This window comes from Pistacia vera, unplaced genomic scaffold, assembly GCF_008641045.1.
Source record: "Pistacia vera cultivar Batoury unplaced genomic scaffold, PisVer_v2 Contig389, whole genome shotgun sequence".
NCBI classification, from domain to species: Eukaryota; Viridiplantae; Streptophyta; class Magnoliopsida; order Sapindales; family Anacardiaceae; genus Pistacia; species Pistacia vera.
Window position 1 is genome coordinate 242,308 of NW_022196211.1, and position 20,805 is coordinate 263,112.

The 20,805-nt window shown below is 36.5% G+C and overlaps 1 protein-coding gene across 1 annotated transcript in view; it reads left to right on the forward strand.

Moving 5' to 3' along the window:
- The first annotated feature begins 4,384 nt into the window (after window positions 1-4,384).
- The window catches only part of LOC116140956 (AUGMIN subunit 5), a 30,897-nt gene continuing 14,476 nt past the window's right edge, over window positions 4,385-20,805 (forward strand). The window contains exons 1-2 of the mRNA XM_031426523.1: window positions 4,385-5,229; window positions 5,490-6,032. Of these exons, the coding sequence (XP_031282383.1) occupies window positions 4,703-5,229; window positions 5,490-6,032 (1,070 nt within the window). The 5' untranslated portion in view covers window positions 4,385-4,702. The remainder of the gene's footprint in view (window positions 5,230-5,489; window positions 6,033-20,805) is intronic.

The following is a 20,805-nucleotide window of genomic DNA, read 5'->3' on the forward strand; positions in this document are numbered from 1 at the left end:
ACGAAATCCCCAGTTGATACGCCAAGTTCCATTTGTTCTATATTTTCACCCTTAAAGTAACGGAAAGGTTAGATATAACGACTCAGAGGTAATTTGGTCATTTCACAGAGGAGGGCACATTAGTAGATCGCAGCCCTGAAAAGTTCCGGCGCACGTAGCCAACCTCACCATCAACATTTTTCGCCCTTTTCCAGCTATTCTTCCACCCAAAATCACCTGTCACCAAATCGAACCTCATCCCCCTCTACAAACTGTACCCTGACAACCTCTTATACTCGTCGATCGCCAGCCACGATAGCTGCCACATGCGGTTGGTTTTCGTCGATCTCCATCGGCGAGACCCTAAATGGTTGTTGGGACATAGGGGTTTTGTAGATTAGGAGATGCTGGTTTTGTGGTGACGTCGAATTAGATTTTTCATCGCTGGAATCGACCAGAATCGGCGAAGAATGACGAAAGCCTAACCTTGATGGCGCCGTCGATTGGAGAGGTCAATGAGTCAGGAATCAGGGGTTTGGACGCAGGATGATGGGGAAGCTGATGGAGGTGACGGGGGTTCGCCGTCATCGAAAACAACCCAACGATGAAAATTGAGACGATGCGCAGTCACTGAGGGTGTAATTGAAGTAATTTCAAAATAAGATGGTTAATTTATAATTTTAGTAATTTAGGGGCTAAAATATAATTTATTAATTTAGGGTTAAGGGCATTATGGTAATTACACCTCACTACCCAAAAAATGTTAACAGTGTATTTAGGGGTGAGAATATGGAATAATGAAACTTGGCGTACCAACTTAGGACTTCGTCAAACCTTGGGTGGGAACATGTCGTTTACTCATATTAATATTATTTTTATGCATGTATGGGATATTCATATTCATAGACTGAATTTCTACTATTTAGGCAATTTGACAATGGGGAACTTTTGAAGATTTCAAATTTGAATATGGATATGCACATGATATTAGGTTACAATTTTAAAGGACAGATCTATTCTCTTTTATTTAATTGTATTTAATTTTAAGAAGAATATGAACAAAAATCACAGTTAATCAAGACTAAAAAATTATATTACAAACTTGTGTTAAAATTCATATTTTTTTAAACTAAATAAAAAATGAGAATAATGTTATCATGAATATATGGGTTGATGTGTATTGAAGTTTATTATCATTACCAAAGTGATCGATAGTAAAAAACAAAAGAAGATCTAAGTTTATAGTCTCGAGTTCGAATCCCCATACTAGTTAATAAGAGTGGTCACTACACTCGTACTCGACAATAGTTCTAGGCTCTAAGGACCTGGCAAACGGGTGGGTGGGCCGGGTATGGGCCGGGTAAACGGGTACGGTAAAACGGGTACGGATTTATACGGTGGATATATACGGGTCAATATTTGGACCCGTGCCCTACCTATACGGGTACGGGTGGACCCGCGGGTGGACCGTTTTTTCTCTCTCACACTTTCAGTTTTGACAGTTTCAACCCCTAATAGTTTTCAATTATGACAATTACACCCCCAAATTCCTGCAGTTTTAATTTTTACATTACACACCCCTAAATCAACTACTCTAAATCATTCAATTAAAGAATTATGACAAATCATTAAACTGTTTCAAACCCTTTCTGGTTGTTACAGAATCAGATTGATCGGTAATGCTCCATTTCTTTTAAGGCATGGAGATGAGTGAAGAGAGTCCCAGAGAATCATTTTGCATCATCGGGTCAACCAATGCACGTGCTGGACCCATCTCAGGTGTACGGGGATCCCCATCATCACCATAGCAAATGGGATTTGGTTGGGAAATGCTTCTGCCATTGTTCGATGAGCCTGGCGGAGTGCCCCCGTTGCATGATCAATCTTCAGCCAATGCACGGTATGCCCTGTAAAACTTCAACCAATTTCATAAGCTCAGGCCATTTCTTATGTACATTTTGCCCTCCTTGCGAAGAGATCTGCATCTTCTTCAATAACCTTGATCATTTGTTTGACTTTGGCATCCATATCTGTTTCAGCAGCAGAATAATTATATCAATCACAAGCAGGGATTGATAGACAAAAAGAATTACATCAAGAGCCAGTCCTGAGAGTCAACAAGCCTATTTACTCTCAAACAAGTTGGATAAGATAAAAAACTCATAGCATTGAAGTCTAGTAACAACATAATCATCATCTATATTTTCAACTTGTTTCAAGGTATTCAAAACTATATCTTTAGACTTCTTTTCTCTCAAAGTACAATTATCTCATGCTATAACCTTATAAAAAATTATGAAACTTAAATTATCTCATACTAAAAACTTCATAAGGCATTATGAAAAGGAAATTAAATACCCATAAATTCAAGCTACAAGACTTAAGCTGACATTATCTCAAAGAAAATGCAAATTAAACCCATAAGAAACAAGTAATACTGTAAGATTCTCCTGAAGCCATTGGAATTTTTCGGGCTATGTGGCTATCCCACCACAAGAATACATTCGTCTAGAATCCGCCTGCGCCGCACTCTTTGCCATGATCCCAACCAATTCTAACTCTGATCAGACGAAAATGTGATCCTCAAAACAGCACCCGAATTCAGGTAATAAACAATGGACCAAAACTGTTTGTGGATATGTATGATCACAAACAGATAATTGAGCCGCCTAAGAACTTATAGATAGATAAAAAGCTTTCAATCTCTCATTCTTGTACTGCAAACAAAAACAAATTCAGTGTCCAAATCAGCCAAAACTACCAAAGATCAAACTCTCAACAACACAATTGAAAGATCACTCAATTACCTGACCAATAAACTTCAGGTCAATTATCACAACTACGAAAAAAAGTAAAAGCTACCCTCAAAATCTGTACAATTAACCTGATCATCAATACACAACATAATACACACGATCAAACAAAGAAACAAAGAAACTGATCAACAAAAAGAAAAAAAGATAAAATTCCACAGTGTAATATAAATTCACACATCTTTTCATAGGTTACAAACAATTATAAACCACTAGATGAACGTTGAAATCCACAAAAGTAACGAAACAAATCAAAACTCAAAACAACCAAGTAACTGAAAATTTACAAACTTGTAGATACAAAACTAAAGTTTATAGTTCTCGACTACAGCTTCAGCTGCTTTGGCTTTCCTCTAACCCATGTTGGTTAGATCTCTGAATGTAACTTTCTTCTCTCTCTTTCTTTTTTCTCTGCTGTTATTTGCCTTGCTTTTTATGCTGTCTTTGGTACTGTCAAAAGAGAAATGGTTGTAGTGGATGAACAAAAAACAAAGAAAGGAAACTGCCCTTGATTCTCTATTTAATTTTTAATTTTTAAAATGATATTTTTTTGTAATTACTGAAAAACTTTATTATTGCTGAGAATCTGAGAGTTAGAGTCTTAGAGATCAGAGATGAGATGAGACTATGAGAGTGAGAGATCAGAGATGTGGAGTTTGAGAGATCAGATCAGAGATGAGATTGAGAGTATGAGACTGAGAGAGTGAGAGGCGTGACCGTGACTGCTGTGCTGCGTGAAAAAAATTAGGGATTCAAAAAATTAAAAACGATTTCTGTAAATACGGGTGCCCGCGGGTGCCCGCGGGTTCACCCGTATAAACCATTTTTTTAGGGCCGGGTACGGGTACGGGTCTAAAAAATGGGTTTAATAAATTGGACCCGTACCCTATATTATTTACCCGGGTACGGTCCAACCCGCGGGTCCAGACCCGTTTTGCCAGGTCTAGCTCTAAGGGACTTAGCCGATAGTTTCAAGACACTAGGGGGTTAGGTCGATAATTCTAAGGTCTTAGGAGAATATTGAGATACGTACAAATTGGCTCGAACATGTTCTATCATTAAAAAAAAAAAAAAAAAAAAAAGTTTATTATCATTACTTATTAAAGTGTTGAGATTAAGTATTTATAATTCCATATGATTAAGTGCATAAAAAGAAAATACAAAATAATAATAATAACTAAAAATACATGTTAAAAATAAATACATTAATAGTTGAGGATCAAATGTCTTTGGTTTGGGTTGAATTGGATTGGATATTAAATTTAGAAATTATTTTAAAATCTTTTTATTTATTTTTAATATATTTGATTCGAAATCTTAGTCTATTTCTTTTTTAATTTTTTATGTAAATGAATCCGTTAAAGAAACAGTAGTTTAACTTAACGAAATATTCATGGGAATGTTCGCAGTGAAGTGGGTGGGTGAGCCGGTGACCACTCATCCGACAAAGCAAGAGCAAAAGGTTTTGATAGTCTTGGTCTTGGTCTTGGTCCTCCATCAAAGTTAATGATTATTTTCATGGTTAATCAAGATTAACCATAATGTTACATCTGTCAAGATATGACCATTTTTGATCAACTATTAATTAATTTATAGAGGAGTTCCTTAATAAAACAGCAAGAGAGCGGGACCTCTGTGTTTTTTGAACTTGTATTTTCGATTCATCAATACGTCGTCGTCATGCCGCGCTTCTTCTTCGTCCTCTTTCGCCGGCCATTTTGTCAGATCTGCTTCGTTTCTCTCTCAATTTAGGGTTTCAATTTCATCATCTTCTTTCTGTCCAACCATACGTACGTGTGTGCGTAAGCATGTGTGTGCATTCACTCATTCAGATTTACAAATTAGGGATTCGCATTTGAAAGTACAAGCATCAAATTTATTACTACCTTGTTCGTTCGTTTGTCTCCAGAATGCAGAGCTCATCGAGCTCGTCGACGGTTCAACCAGAGGCCATACTAGAGTGGCTTCAGAAGGAAATGGGTTATAGGCCACTTGGACCGTACAGTTCCACGAGCAAATCAAATGCACCGTCTGTGGATACCATTCGCAAGATTTGCCGTGGGAATATGATACCGATTTGGAGTTTTTTGATTAAGAGAGTGAAATCGGACAAAACGGTGGAGAATATAAGGAAGAACATAACGGTCCATGGTAGTGGTAGTGGTGGTGAGAGTGGCAATTCGGTCAATTTGGGGAAAGAGGAGGGAAAAAGTAGAGGAGGGAGGAGGAAGGAGAAGGTTCCGGTGGAGAGAGAAAGTGGGAGCACCAACGAGAGTAGAGAGGCAGCTTTGAATGAGAGAGAGTTGGCTGCCAAGGAAGTTGAGAGGCTGAGGAACATTTTGAGGAGACAAAGGAAAGATTTGAGGGCTAGAATGTTGGAGATTTCGAGGGAGGAGGCTGAGCGCAAGCGGATGCTTGATGAACGAGCAAATTACAGGTTTGTATGTCAATGTGGTTGTGCTATGATTGGGTGTTCTGTTTTGATTTGGTTTTGAAATGACTTGATATTTCTTTTATATGGTATGTTGAAGTGGAATGTTAGCAGTATGACATTTTAATATCTGTAAGTCCTTGGTGAAATGAGCTGCTTGAAAATGAGCAGGTTGATGCTAAGTAATTAATTGCTGCTCTACTTCTGCTAGACTTAATTTAGAATGGTTGTGTATCCCAACTGATTTGTTCCTTTTGGTAGTGCAGACATAAGCAGGTGACGTTGGAAGCTTATGATCAACAGTGTGATGAAGCGGCCAAAATATTTGCAGAGTACCATAAACGCTTTCGTCAATATGTTAATCAAGCAAGGGATGCTCAAAGGACAAGTGTTGACTCTTCTGTTGAAGTGGTTAACACCTTCACTGGAAACAGTGAGAAGGAAGCTGTTTATTCAACTGTTAAGGGCTCAAAATCTGCGGATGATGTCATTCTTATTGAAACAACTAGGGAAAGAAATATCCGGAAGGCATGTGAATCTCTTGCCGCACATATGATTGAAAAAATACGCTTGTCATTTCCAGGATATGAAGGAACTGGTATTCATTCGAATCCGCAATTAGAAGCTGCAAAGCTGGGCTTGGAGTTTGAGGGTGAAATACCTGATGAGGTTAGAACTGTTATTGTGAATTGCCTGAAGAGTCCTCCCCAATTGCTTCAAGCAATCACAGCATACACTTTAAGGCTGAAGACTATGATTTCTCGAGAAATCGAGAAAATTGATGTTAGGGCTGATGCGGAAACTTTGAGGTACTGTCTCATTCTCTCTCTCTTTCTCATTTTATCACTTACTTTTGTTACTCTTTGATGAGCCTTTTTTCTTTAATTTTTATTTCAACTGCCTTACATCACATTTATACCATAAATTTTTTCTGTACTTTGCACAGAAATAGAACTTGCGTTGTCTTCTTAACTCGATTGTATCCTGTTCTTTACAGTGCATTGTTTTACAGTCTTTTTGTGGACTAGAATATAATCATTTGTTGACTTAAGCGGTGGATAATATATCATTCAGAAATTAAAAAAACCATGTGCTACAGTGGTAGAGATAATTTTCTGTGAATGTAAAGATGAAATATTACTGGTCTAGTTATTTGTAAGGTCAATGGCGATACTTGATGTAATGGCCTATTTATACTTCTTTTGAGTATGAATCTTTTTCTTCAACTTGTCTGGGACACATAATTGTCTTTTGGTGTTTATTCTATCATTTCAAACTACTCCAGAAAGAAAGATGCTAGTTGGCTCTCTTTTACATTTACAAACATATTTTGGTTAAGTTCCATGGTTCTTTTGTTGAATTGAGAGTTCTTAATTTCTTTCTTAGGTACAAGTATGAGAACAACACAGTGATGGATGTTTCTTCTCCAGATGTGGTTCTACCATGAAAACTATCAACTTTATGGTAATGGGAAGATAGGAGGGATGCATCTCAGAGGAACTCAAAACCAGCTTCTTGAGAGACAGGTCTTACTCTTCTCAAAGTTACTTTTGTATGACATGTGCATTTAGTTGTTTCAGTGTGGACCTTGGAGTTGTACCTTCTTCTTCTTTTCATTTTAAGTATTATTGAAGTTAGTTTACCAATCACGTGCTCACACCCTTATAACTGCCAATGTAGTTCAGGGGTTTTGGTACTGTTTAACTAGAATCGATACTGTTTGAGTGGGTGTTTTGGGTTTAACTTCTTTTGACTTAATGCTTATTGAAATTTCTCTGCCTAATCTTTTGGGTGTTAAACTGATATCTAGTAACGTGATTGTCTTCAGAAAGCACATGTTCAGCAATTTTTGGCCACTGAAGATGCACTCAACAAAGCTGCAGAAGCTAGGGATTTGTGTCAAAGCTATAAAACGTTTACATGGAAGTGGGGATGCAATTTCATCCACCTCCCTTGCTGGAGGCACATACAGAATGTAGGCAGTCTTAGGCAATTCGAGGTAATTCCTTGAGTTTAGGTTGTTAGCCATAAATATTTTGGTAAGACATTTCTGTGCAGGATTTTTGTTTAGATTTTCATCATTGTTTTTATTTTTTGACTGTTCAATTATGTATTCTATGCTACAGTTTTTGTATTTGTGGTAGCTAAAGTTCTCTCTCCTTGGAGGGTGTCATTGAACTTTTAGTCTCAAAGTGATGATTCCAATTTATCAGCCACTAGTACACTTGTACTTTATCTTGTGTTAAGGTTAATGATCAGCATTTGTGGGATTGAATGTCTCATCCTCTGGACTTTTTGTATCTATTAAGCCTAACATCCTTCATCAATAGGGTATAATTATGAATCTCCTGCACATATTTTAGACCTTCTAATGCACCAGTAAAGCCAATATTATACATGTAAATTGCTGCATTTTTACTAATGGGTTTGACCTAAACACGTGATTTTGTGGTTATATTTCATTCTAACATTATGAATCTTGACAAAAGCATATTCAGAAAGTTAGGGAAATTTGTCAAGTTAGTTGCTCCTTTTTGTTGCATCTTTTTATTTTATTTTTTCTGTTGCAATGTCAGCCAAATATCATCGTACTATCATACAGTCAGTTGTGTGGATACTTAAGCTAGTACATTATTATTTGACCATATTGGTTTTGGACTGCTGTGCTAAATGTTTAAATTTGTTTCCTGTCATTCATAAAAAAATTGTTTATTTTGGGCATGAGGTGAAATGTTTTGGACTGCCAAATCCTGGAAAGTTAATATGAATTATATTTTTTCCTTGTTCTATTTGCAGTTGGATGTTTGGGCAAAGGAGAGAGAAGCTGCAGGATTGAGGGCAAGCCTGAATACTTTGATGTCTGAAATACAGCGCTTGTAAATTGTGTGCGAGAGGAAAGAAGCTGAGGATTCCTTGAGAAAAAAGTGGAAGAAGATTGAAGAGTTTGATTCTCGTAGATCTGAACTTGAAACCATATATACTGCTCTATCCAGGGCTAAATGGTGAGCATCTATCTTAAGGATAGTAGTAAAACTCATTTAAATTATTTGTGGCACTTATGACAGGGCAATTGGTGATTGATCTGTTTTGACTTAAAATGTAAACACAATTGCTCTTATGACAATATGCTGATAATATGATGCTATTGTAATATTCTTACCACGATTCCATATGCTTACAGGATGCAGCTGCATCTGGAATCAGCAGCCATTAGCTGCAAGGGAGTATGCGTCAAGCACTATCATTCCTGCATGCACATGTGTTATTGACATTTCAAATAGTGCCAAGATTTTATTGACAAAGAAGTCTCGGCCTTCTATCGAAGTCCAGATAATAGTCTTTACATGCTTCCATCAACTCCACAGGTTGTAAGACAGCAGCTGTATAATGTGTTGATTACATACCTAGTTTTAATATCAAATTTCTGAAGATTATGATGCATCCCTCAGTTGCACTTAATTTTCTTTTAATTTATATAGGCACTTCTCGAAGCTATGGGTGCTAATGGATCTACAGGACCTGAAGCTATTGCTGCTGCAGAAAAGAATGCTGCTCTATGACTGAAGAGCAGGTGCTCGGGATCCATAGCAATTCCATCATATGCCGTGTTTCTGCCTCCCTTCAATATCCTGCTGGTGAGTATGAACTACATTGCTGACTAGCAGCATGTCCTCGAGTCCTGGCTGGGTGTTGTGTGATAGCTGAGTACTCAAAACATCTATGTGTCAAACGAATCAAACCTTAGAGTTAATGGAAGAAAGTTATTGTCATTTGAATAGGTTTACATCAGGTGGTTTAGGTTTAGGATTAATGGATGATGAATTGAAATTTGCTTTTAGAATATACATTTAACACTAATTTGACCAATATGATAACTTTCGTGTGTAGTATTTTAGATAACCTGTTAACCATTGATATATCTTTGCTTTTTTCCAGGTGGATATCTCCCTATGCAGAAAGTGACTTCCGTAAATTTTTTTTTTTTTTTTTCCTTTTTTTTATATTCTGATTGACTATAGCTTGGAGGTATTGAACAATATTAGATGCGGAATTGTCATCATTTGTATAGAAAAATAAATGCTAAAGAGGTTTTTGGAGCTTGTTTCATGTTTGCTTAGGAAGATTGATGAGTAGTAGAACCTCCTTGATGGTGGTGTGCATTTTTGCTTTTCTATGTTTATGTCAATTGATTGACTTTGTAATTACAGGTTTGGAGGGTTCAGATGCTGGCTTAGCATCAGTGTTAGAGTCTCTAGAATTCTGTTTGAAATTCGTGGTTCTGAGGCTGTGTGTTGGAGGATTGGCAAAGGCAATCAACTTGGTCCATATACGGCAGGTCTTGTTGAAAGTGGTCATTCCTTGTTAAATCATGCCTACAGAGCTCAACAGAATATGAAGTAATTCTGGAGATTACCCATTTGTTTATCCTGGTTTTTAGGTAATTTGTTTATGCAAGGACTTCGCAGAATTTTATTTTATTATGTTAGTGTCGATAACTTAGTACAATGCAGACTTCGAAATGTGCTTTTTGGTTTGGGTGTTGCACTAGGTTACATTCTAATTCCTTCTGTCTGTTTTGGTCTTATATCCTTGATGTATTGTTTTTGTATCTGTGCTTACAGTAGTATAGTACCTAAACCCTCTGTATCATAATTTTCATGCACCAACTATTAAAAAGGAACCTGGTTGATGTATCAGATCTATATATCTATATCCCCCTCCCCCCAAAAAAAAATGTTATTTCAAGAATTCTCGAGTTCATAATTTACATTATTCATGTTTAATACATCTTGCAGGACAACTAATTATTGTTTGAACTTGGCTGATGCAGAGAAAATTGTCACGGAGAAATGGTTGCCTGAACTTAAGACTGCAGTTTTGAATGCTCAAAATGCTTGGATGATTGCAAATATGTCAGGGGTTGGTGAGTAACAACCACATCTGAGTAATTTAATATCATTACGGAATGTGTAATTCTCAAACCATTTGAGTAAAAACAGCAGCAATGCTAGAATTCTCACTTTGAAAGTGTCACACCTATGATTATTTTCATTTTTTTTTTTTTTTGTTTTCTAGTTTCTGTTTAAATCTTAAATTATGATTTATACTGCAGCTTGATGAGTGGGGGAGCAACCGGCATCTACAGTTGTTGAGGGTTACAGTTGACGGGCAAAACGTTGCTGCTTGGCATAATCATGTGAAGCAACTTCTTGCATTTTATGATAAGGAGCTCTATAGAGCAGTATCTTTGTCCATTAGCAGGGCAAAATGTTTCTGGAATTCCTTTTCCTATACACCTTTTACCACTTTCTTGTGCATATGGAAATACAGACACTGAAGCAGTTTGAGCATAACACCATTGAGGAAGCAGGCATTCGCCATCTATCTCCTAATTTGATTACTTCTCTTTTTGAGGTTTGGATTAACGATAGTGTAAAGCTTTATGTTATGAGGAAGCTATTTCTATTGTACTTAGATTCTTTTGTTATATGTATAGTAAATTTCACTTGTTTGTTTAATTTCAACAGGTTATCGAAAAACTATTTTAAATCCCACTGGATTGGTCCTGTATTATCCAGTATGTACAACAATAAGGGAAACTAAACAAACAAAATGAGGATGTTCGAAAGGCTTGTTGAAAGTTATGTGGTGGCAGTAACCTTCAGAAATCAAACGGCCTTTTTAGTTTGTTTTAAGTATACACTGACTTGAAATAGAATACATCTTTAATAGGAGGTGGTTTCAAAATCATGGGTTTTATTCTTTTTATCGGTAAAGCCTCGAGATGACCTCAGACCCAAGTTAAGACTAATTCTCAATCGGGCTCGGTAAATGTCTCTGATCACAAGTTGTTTCTAGTAAAATTTGAATCACTGACATTAGAGGTAAAGTTCGTCTATTGGGAATCTAATTACCAGTTAGATGATCACAGCTCATGGTTCAGTGTTTCTTATTCTTTATTTGCATGTATTATGACATCGGGAAGCAACTTCCAATTATAAATTTAAATCGACTGAAAAGAGAACGTGCTAAATCATTCCAACGAAAACCTACAACAGAAAACTTACCGCTTTATTTGGCAAAAGCAAGAGCCAGAAGATTACTTTCACATATGAACTTAAAATCCAGACCAGATCCTTGGAACTTCTCTCGAGTAATCGTCATAAGTCGGTCTTTCATTTCAGGTGTTAAGCAGTTCTTCCAGTCCCAAACATTGCCAAGTCTGAAATATGTCTTGTAAGCTAATCCATCCCAAGGGTCTATCCCGATTTGGTGACTTCCAAATTCTTCAGCCTTCCAAGCTGCACCTCCATATATCTTATCTACTCTTCTTCATAACAAAAGGCTTTCCAGGGAATGAAGCAATTTCTTGACCTGTCCTCTTGTGTCTTTCTTCATCTCTTCATACTTTAGAGAGAATCTTCTCAGGTCTCTTTATACTCTCATTCCAGTACCCTAATCAACACAATCTAATGAACTAAACATCAAAGAGGGAAATTTTAAGCTTTACTCACCTCCCATATGCTTGACTTCCTCCACTCTCCGATCACCGGTGTTTTGCTCGCGGCGGCCACTTTTCAGCCACCTCCGCCGCCCTCTTCTCTCCTCTCTCTCTCTATTCTCAGATTCATCTTTCTCTCCTCTTCTTTTTCTTCCTTTTCTCTCTTTTCTTTCTCTCCTTTTCCCTCTGTTTTCCTTCTTCTCCGTTTTTCTTTTTTTGAATGGTCACTGTTCATCAAATATCTGAAAATTCTTTTAGTCCCCACTTGTTTCGGCTATAGCTCCCCCAAACTTTCAAATTCTTACACTTTACCCCCCGTCCATAAAATTAAATTCCTACAAAAAAGAGTTGTTTCGATGATTTATGATTCCTCCGATAATCAATTAGATTGGAAAGATTTATGTGAGTCTTTATCCATGATTATTGTAGGTTAGCCCTGTTATGAGAGATAATGCAGTCAAGGTTAGGGGATCGTGTACATTACAGTATCTTTGTTGACCTTTTTTGTTCAAAATTGTATCACAATCAAATTTATGAGTTTTTTTTTTTTGGGGTTATGAGAGATAAGCAAACTTGATTGGTAAAACATCAACTTCATATCACACGTGACTATCAACCAGAACTGCACTCATCGCAGGTAGCAGCCCTTTATTATCAAGCAAAAACCATGTAAGGAACATCTTATTAATACATCAACAATCAACTACTTTATGACTTCTTATATCTTACTCGGGACTTAATGTTATTCCGACTTTGCTTGGATTTTCACCACATTTGGATCCAGCTGGAATGCCTGGCCAGATGAAAGGATTAATGGGTGATTCGACCGAAGACTGCATCGGCTACTCTAATGATACCAGGGTTTTGGCTTTCAAAAAAAGCAAGCCGACGCATTAGTTTTGCTAAGTTCACTTGAAGTGAATAATCCTTGTGGGACAGACAATATGTCTCCCTTGTTGAGGACTTTGTGAAGAGGTTATAGTCTGGGAACGATGTGACAAATCAGCTAAAGAGTGCCCTCCCGAACTAGAAAGAGTTCTGATGCTCGAGGGTGAAGGGTGGTGGGTTTTCGCCACCATTGGTGCAAAATCAATTCGGCTAAGGCTACGCTAAGAGCGTTGAGTCCTGGGAATTGCTCAACATTTATAAGGGTGACTGTTGTACCAACTGGACGTTCATGGGTCTTGGAATGTTAAGCCCTTGAAAGACGAAGTCATCAGCCTTACAACCTTGGGTCCTGCAGAACTTCCCATTCAAAACACTACATGAAAAAAAACAAAAAAACTAGTCAAATAAGTGTTCGTAGCAGAAACGTATATGATTAATTGTTACAGAAATTAAAATCATACAGACGCCATGGTGTTGTTGATTGTACCCAGAAGTCAGAGGGCCAGGGTCGAGGCAAAGGCCAGTGGTGAAGCCGAAGCTAAGAGACAAAAGCTACAGGAAGAATGAGTTATAGTTATGTGTAGGCTAGGTTAATTCTTTGAGTGTACTGGATTATTTTGGAGATACGTTGATGAGGAAATGTGTATTTATAGTGGAAGTGAGGGAGCCTGTCTGAGTGTTTCCCTTCAAGTACAAGCAATTGATGTTAATTCTTTGACAAGCACTCCTTTTTAATTGTTCTTTAATTAGTATGCGAAGTATAGTACATTTTAATTTTTCAGTGGAATTGATCATTGAATTTTCATATCTCACATGGGGGCTAAAAGTGCACGAAGATAAAAACATGAAGAGTAGCAAAGCTAGCTTAGCTCTGTGATGAACCTTAGAGTAAAAATTAAAGAAGGGAGTTAACCAAAAAAATGTGAGTAGTTCAATTTATTCAACGAAAACGAGGATTCAAATCCTAAGAGAATTCTGGGCTGTTACACAACGAAGTTCTAATGTATTTCTCATCTTTGCTTGCATATTAACATAACTTCCGGATCGTCTATATTTCGTGTACGCTATTTAGGTTCAAGATGATGCGAATGATCTGTGTATAAAATTAGCTAATTCACGTAAATTAATTTCTATTAGTTGTTTCTTATTGAATTACTAAATAAATTTATTTTTCTATAGTTGTCACATGGAAGCTATTTGTGCTTCAGCTTTTACTTCTTTTGGTATTTCATTTTACTTTATTGCAAATTTGCATTACATAACAAACTACAATTAATTAATAGGAAGTAGAATAAATATTTGTAGGAGAACCAATGTATAACAGTATTTTGCATAAGCATTTCATTATGATCTTTTTAAGTGAATATGCTCAATGGTGGTTTTGTCAAATTGATTTGCAATACTTTTGGTTTTGAATTTCATTTATTTTGTTAAATGAATTCCCATTCTCAACCGCACCACCGACGTCTATCCTTTTCCACTACAACTCCCAACCGCACTGCCAGTATTCATAAGGCACTGCCAAAGTGCGGCAACTACCAACCCTAGCCTCCTACGACACAAACAGCACACCAACATGTGGCCATGGTTTCGCCAGCCGCCAAGCCACGAGGCCAAGTGCGGCCAACCACCAATCCCTTGTCTTCCTCTTCCTGAAATTTTAGTTTTTTGTTCTCTTTTTTTTTTTTCTTACTGTCAATCAAAAATACATTATAAAACATAATTAATTACAAGCCTTCAATCTCCAAATTCACCTAATCCAATTTCTTAAGAAAAATTAATAATAAACTGCAGAAATAAAAAAATTGAGCCAAACACCAGATCTGGGCGTGGTGGCCAAACATCAGATCTGGGCAGCGGTGGCAAGATGAGCTACTGCCACGTGCAATTGGAGGAAATGGAGAAGAGAATGAGAAATAGGAAGGAGTGAGAAGAAAAGAAAAAAAGATAAGAAGGAAGAGGAACAGTGAGAGATACGAGAAACAGGAACACATCATGCCGCCGTGATGGGCTAAGCAGAATCTTGGACTGGGATAATCATCTGCCAAGTTTCTGTAGACCGTAGACTTATTGAATAGGTGGCTGTCAGCTTCAAAATTCCAAATCATGGCTTGATTAGTCAAAACATTGACTTTGAAATAGAACAAAACTTCAACAGTACTGTAATTCCACATCACGGCTTTCTTGTTCTGATACATGCATTACAATTAGCAGAAAAGTATTATTCAGATAGAAAGTGTAATCTGATACCATGAAAATTCTGCAGCTTGTATATAATATGTTCAAGTAATGATCACAAAGAATACAAGTTAAATAGGTACAAGAGGTACATGAAAGTGTCAGTCTATACACAAAGTTAATCACCAAAAGAACAAGTGTCAGTCTATCTACAAAGCTACTACTAAGGAAAAGTAGAAAATATTCAATCTTAATATTATCTAATTAATATGATAAAAATGTATCCAGTCATATTAATTCAGAATTATTCATCTGCTTGTAATCAACTCAATTTCTCTTTAATATGATTAAACTTTAGCAGCAGAGAGCCAAAAATGAAAATCTTTTAGACTTGTGCTTATTGTAAGAATGGTTTTCTTTTAATTGACTTTGAAAAAAAAATAAACTTCCAACACACTGTAAAATATTTTCAAAATCATGTCTTATTTTCATTCACATATATCACATTACAAAGCCAATCTAATTCTTAACTCAATTTCCTCTTACTTATGATTAACCTCCGCACAAGAGCTTGACATGTTTAATGACATGCGAACAACAGAGACTGGTAGCTATTCAAACAGAAATTTAATGGAAATAGAGTATAAGCAGAGAAAAAAAGGCCACTGCAGCATTATTCTGAAAGCAAGAAGATCGCTTTCCAGGTTATATAACTTCCAAAAACAAGATCGATCCTTCAAGTTTCTTGAGTGTGTATTTCGTCGAGTCGGTCTTTCATTCAGGGGTTAAGCTGTTCTCAGTCCCAACATTGCCGAGCCTGAATAGTCTGTAAGCAAACCATCCCAAGGGTCGACCCCATTTTGGTTACCTCTAAACTCTTGAGCCTTTCCAAGCTACACTCCATAGATTTTATCAACTTCTTTCTCATATAAAAAGGCTTTCCGAGGAATGAAGCCAACTTTTTCAATTGCCCTTTTGGGTCTTTCTTCAGCTCTTCATACTTCAAGAAAAGTATTCTCAGGTCTCATTTGACTTTCCTGAAAATAGCCTAAACGGGATCTTGCAATGGCCCAAATGGATAAACCCCTTTGCAGAAGCTCTCAAAGGCTGCATCTATAGGGAGTTTACCGGTGATGGTGGCACGTTTTGTGTCATGAAGTGCCAAAACGACACGAATGCGTCCTTGGGATCTCTGGTGATCAACAATCTTGCAGTCAGACTTTGTGCAGATCTGAGAGCATTGTGTACGGAACGTGAGTTCGAATAGTCTTGAGGAACCATATCCGAGATCAGGATTTGGGGTGTTCTGAAAATTTTCATTTCCAAAGAAGGCATGAAGGCATTGGATGGTTTTTGAGGAGAGGGTCATCGCTATCATCGTCTTTAAATTCTCCAGTACGATTCATGATGGATGGTATAAAGCCTTGAGCCAAGTGGTGCCAGTCTTTGGACAAGAGGCGAGAATAACATCATCGTCATGTGCCTCAAATTCGACTGGCAGTAAGAGAAGCTTGAAGGCGGGGAGCGAGTACCAGAAACCTTCAAACTGGACGTACTCAATGATTCCACCATTTCTCTTTTGGAAGATCTTTAAAAAGGCAGCGGCAGAGGCAGGAATATTCAATGGAGTAGCGGATGCCATTGGAGAGGGAATTAGATAGACACTAAGAAAATGAACAAGGGCTAAATAAGCTATTACAATGGCGAAGCCTGTTTAAAATGGCATCTCTCTCGCTGTTTATATAGGGAAATGGTTAGAGTACTAATGATTCATAGAGAAACAAAATTCAGCAAAACAATTAAATGGAGTCAAAGCCGTTGGCTGAATGTATAGAAAAGTACTGGAACAATTGGATGCCGTCTCTCCTTCGGTCAAAGGTGACAGGAGTATAAGATGGACTACAATAAAAAGGCCAAAACAATAACGATATACCGTATGTTATCTAATTAAAATTGATTGTATCTTTGAATGAGTAAAAAGAATACCAATCCTAGCGAATTGAAGAGCAAGGAAATTAAGCCAAAATATATATTTATTAAGTAAAAATAAAAATGGTTACAAGGAAGGATATTTGAAGATAAATATTCAGTCATAACTCATACATGACTGCAAGGACTTGGAGCAGGCCACGTTATGGAAGGCCGGCACCAGGCAGTTGGGTCTCCAAGAATTTGGACTGGTTGAGGGTTAATACTATTGAATGTTATTTCGTCTAATTAAGAGCTTAAAAGAGGATACTTGACTAGCGACTAGTCTTATCTGATTGCTCGAGGCTGACATGCTAGTTACGTGGCATTTGAATACATGGTTTTAACTTTTAACACTCAATTTTTGCATCTAGTAATTAATTTTTCAGGATATAAAACAATGATCATGTGATGATCGAAGATATTCAGGCTAATTTATTTATACCATTATCCTTTGGGACTTAAGAATATCAACCAAATAAGACATCAGTGACTATCCTTATTAGAAACGAGGAGAGAACTCGAATTCAACTTCTTGAGTAATACACCTAAGAGTTTTTGTAACCATTCAATTACCCAAAAGTAGTAACACTCATAATATTATGGTAGTATTCATAGTTTTTTAAATCATTTTTAATCCAACTTGAATGTTATTTTGTCTTAATTGAAGAGCTTAAAAGAGGATACTTGACTAGCGACTAGTCTTCTCTCATTGTTCGAGGCTGCCACTACTAGTTACGTGGCATTTGAACATGGTTTAGCTTTTAACACTCAATTTTTGCATCTCAATTAATTTTTTGGGAACCATAAACATGTTGACGGGTGATGATCGAAGGTGTTCAGACTAACTTACTTATTATCAACTAATCCTTTAGACTAGGAACTATCGGCCAATAAGAGCACCAGTAGCTACCTTATTAGAAACCGAGGAGAGACTCCAATTAAGACTTCTGAGTAATACACCAATAGTCTTTATCGAAACATTCGATTACCCAAAAGTAATTAACACTATACTATTATGGTATTCATAGTTTTAAATTGTATTTTTAAAAAAATTTCCAACTTGAATCTCTTATCTAAATTTTGCGGAAAATGATCAAATTTGTCTTTTATAAAAAACTGATGTAAGAGACTGGACAGCAAAAAAGTTTGACTAACAAGATTTTTCTCTCTCAGACTGTTCATAGTTTGGCGATGCAAACAATAATTTTCAATATATATAAAAGCGATCATAATGAAGTAAGCAACTGAATATTAAAAAAATGCTTTCTTATGATTTATCATTAATTCGATAATGTTGATGCAACTTATCATGCTACTGACTAGTATGACTACAAAAATTCCAAGATGAAGTGACACAAGAGAGGCGTGAAATTTCGCCCCACTTACAGTAGACTGAAGACTTAATCAACCGCCTTTGACTCAATCACTCTAATGAAGTTTTGCTCAATTCTCTATTCTTCATAATCTTTGTGTTTCTATATAAACAGCGAGAGAGATGCCATTTGAAGCAGGGTTCACCCATTTGCTATTAATTTTCTAGCTTGTTTAGCCCTATTAATTTTCTTAGTGTCTATCTAATTCCCTCTCCAATGGCATCCTCTACTCCATTGAATATTTCTGCTTCTTATGAAACTTTTACAAAATATATATTGTGAAACCCCGTTTTTAATCCTAATACATATACTATTTTGTGTGATTTTATTTTATGGAAGGGGATTTCTGTTAGTTTTAAAAGTTTTTTGGGAATGAAATTTGCAAGAAAGGAAGCTGCTGGGTTTGCATGTAATAAGGAGCAAAATCTGGAGGTTTATTTGAAAGAAAGCTGATGTGGTAGGGTTTTAGCGGGATTACCTGTAATCTAGGGGCAGAAGCATAAATTTAGAAAGATTAAAAATATTTAAAAAAGAAAAAAAGAAAAGGGTTGTTCGCCCCAAGGAAGAAGAAGAGATGAGAGTTGAGGGAGAAAGCGAAAACAGAGCGAAAAAGAAAAAAAAAAAAAGGGGAGAGAAGAGAAACGAAAGGGGAAAGACAGAAGATAAGAGAGAGGATAGAAAGAGAAGAAGAAAAGAGAAAAAGGGAGTGAGGAGAATGGGTTCGGTGAAATGGTAGAGTGAGAGAGAAATGGAGGAGATGAATGAAAAATAGTGGAAGGAGAAAAGAAGAGCAGACTAGTTGTAACCCATGGCGGTTGTTCATGCATGCAGCTTGGGAGGACAGAAGAGAAGAGTGCAGGGAGCTTCGGCTGAGTTAGAATTGTGAGTGGAAAACGCAATAAATCCTTTTCTAAAGTTTGTATTTCACAGTTGCATGTTACTGTTATGTTATTGTTTCAAGCATTTAAAAGTTATGTTTAAATTGATTATTTGGAATATTTTTGTACTATAGAGATGAGTTGTGGATGTTTGTGATTAAAGAGTGGATGGAGAAAGGGTATAAAATAGGCAGAATTAGAAATGTTGAACTTGTCATGCATGTGCGCATTTATGCATATACATAATGTTTGTGAATAGAAAAGAAATTATGGGAAATTGAGTTGGATATGGTGGCTGCTATTGTGGTTAACTGAAATTGGAGATTTAATGAATAGGTTTTATATGAGTAGAGATATATTGTGATCCTAAAGAACCAAGAGTTATTAAAGTATGTTTTTGGTTATAAAAAGTTCTGCTGTGAAATTCTGACAGTCCGAACCTGAAAATTTATATATGTTTCGGGTTTGCAAATGAAGCTAAATTCAGATATTTTGTTTAGACTTATTAGAGATTGGTTGAAAATTGATTTCACCCCAAAATTCGAAGTATGGATTTTTTAATGAATTTTGAATTCTGCTATGAAATTCTGGAATTTCATGTTTTTCTAGAGCAAGCATTTTTCAGAACTGAAATAATGCACTTATCTTATCAAATTGAGTGATTTTAAATTCTGATGAATTATATGTGTCTAGTTTAATTCTGGAGAGTTCATGAGGTTTAGATTAAGGGCTGATTGTTATGAATTTACAAGCAGTAACCTCAATTCTGGAAACAGTTGGCAGATTTAAATGAGTTTGAAGAAAAATTGGGTTTTAAATAGTTATTGATTCTGAAGTGACTTGAAAATATTACTGGATCAACATATATTTCTGGAATGCCCCATTGAAATTATAGCTTGATTTGGTGAGTGGATTAAACTGAATCTTCTTCCAAAAACTTAAACCATGTTGCATGTTAACTTATGATTTTATTTTAAAGTTTTGATGAAGTTGGTATAGAATTTATATGTATTCACGCTATAGAATAAATTTGAGAGTAGAGAATTGGTTGAATTGTATACGGGTTGAGGGTTCGTGATCTTGGTAGATGGTTTCTTGGTAAAAAGAAAAAGAGAAGGGGTGCATTTGTCAGTTTTTGAAAGTATGTTTTAAAACTTGCATTCTCCCCCATTTGATGGAATTTCATACGATTGGCATGATTTACTTTATATGAAATGGTTATTCTTTATGATGTAGTGATGGACATATGCTATGGAAATGTGATGTTGAAAGTAATTTTTAATCTGGGTTAAACTGTCAGTTTTAAAACATGTTTGGAAATTTTCAATTTCACCTGGATGTGATTTTTGAATATTATGTCATAATGCATGATTTATAAGCACATATGTGGTATGTTCTTGAATTACATGTTAGTTGAGATTATGCATGAGATTGTTATGGTGATAAACCACCTTACGAAGTACCATCCCCCAGTTTTCAGGCTCTGCCCACGCGATGAGGAGTCGCGGGTATTGAGATATTTTGTTTCAGGCTTGCGCATGCGTATTGAGATATTTAGTGCTCTGTGGTGTTGAGCTTGTCCCCCAGGTATGAGATGGTTTTCTTAGGCTCTGCCCGCGCGATGATATATCTTGCGGGTATTGAGAGTTTTTCCAGTCTTGCCTATGTGTGGGGTGCCCACCAGGTATCGAGATTTTTCCCCCAGGGTTCTAGTTGCGGTGAGGGTTTTCTGTTATAATATCATAATCAGTTTGAATGTTCAAATCACATTCAGTTTTGAGTATCGTTATGA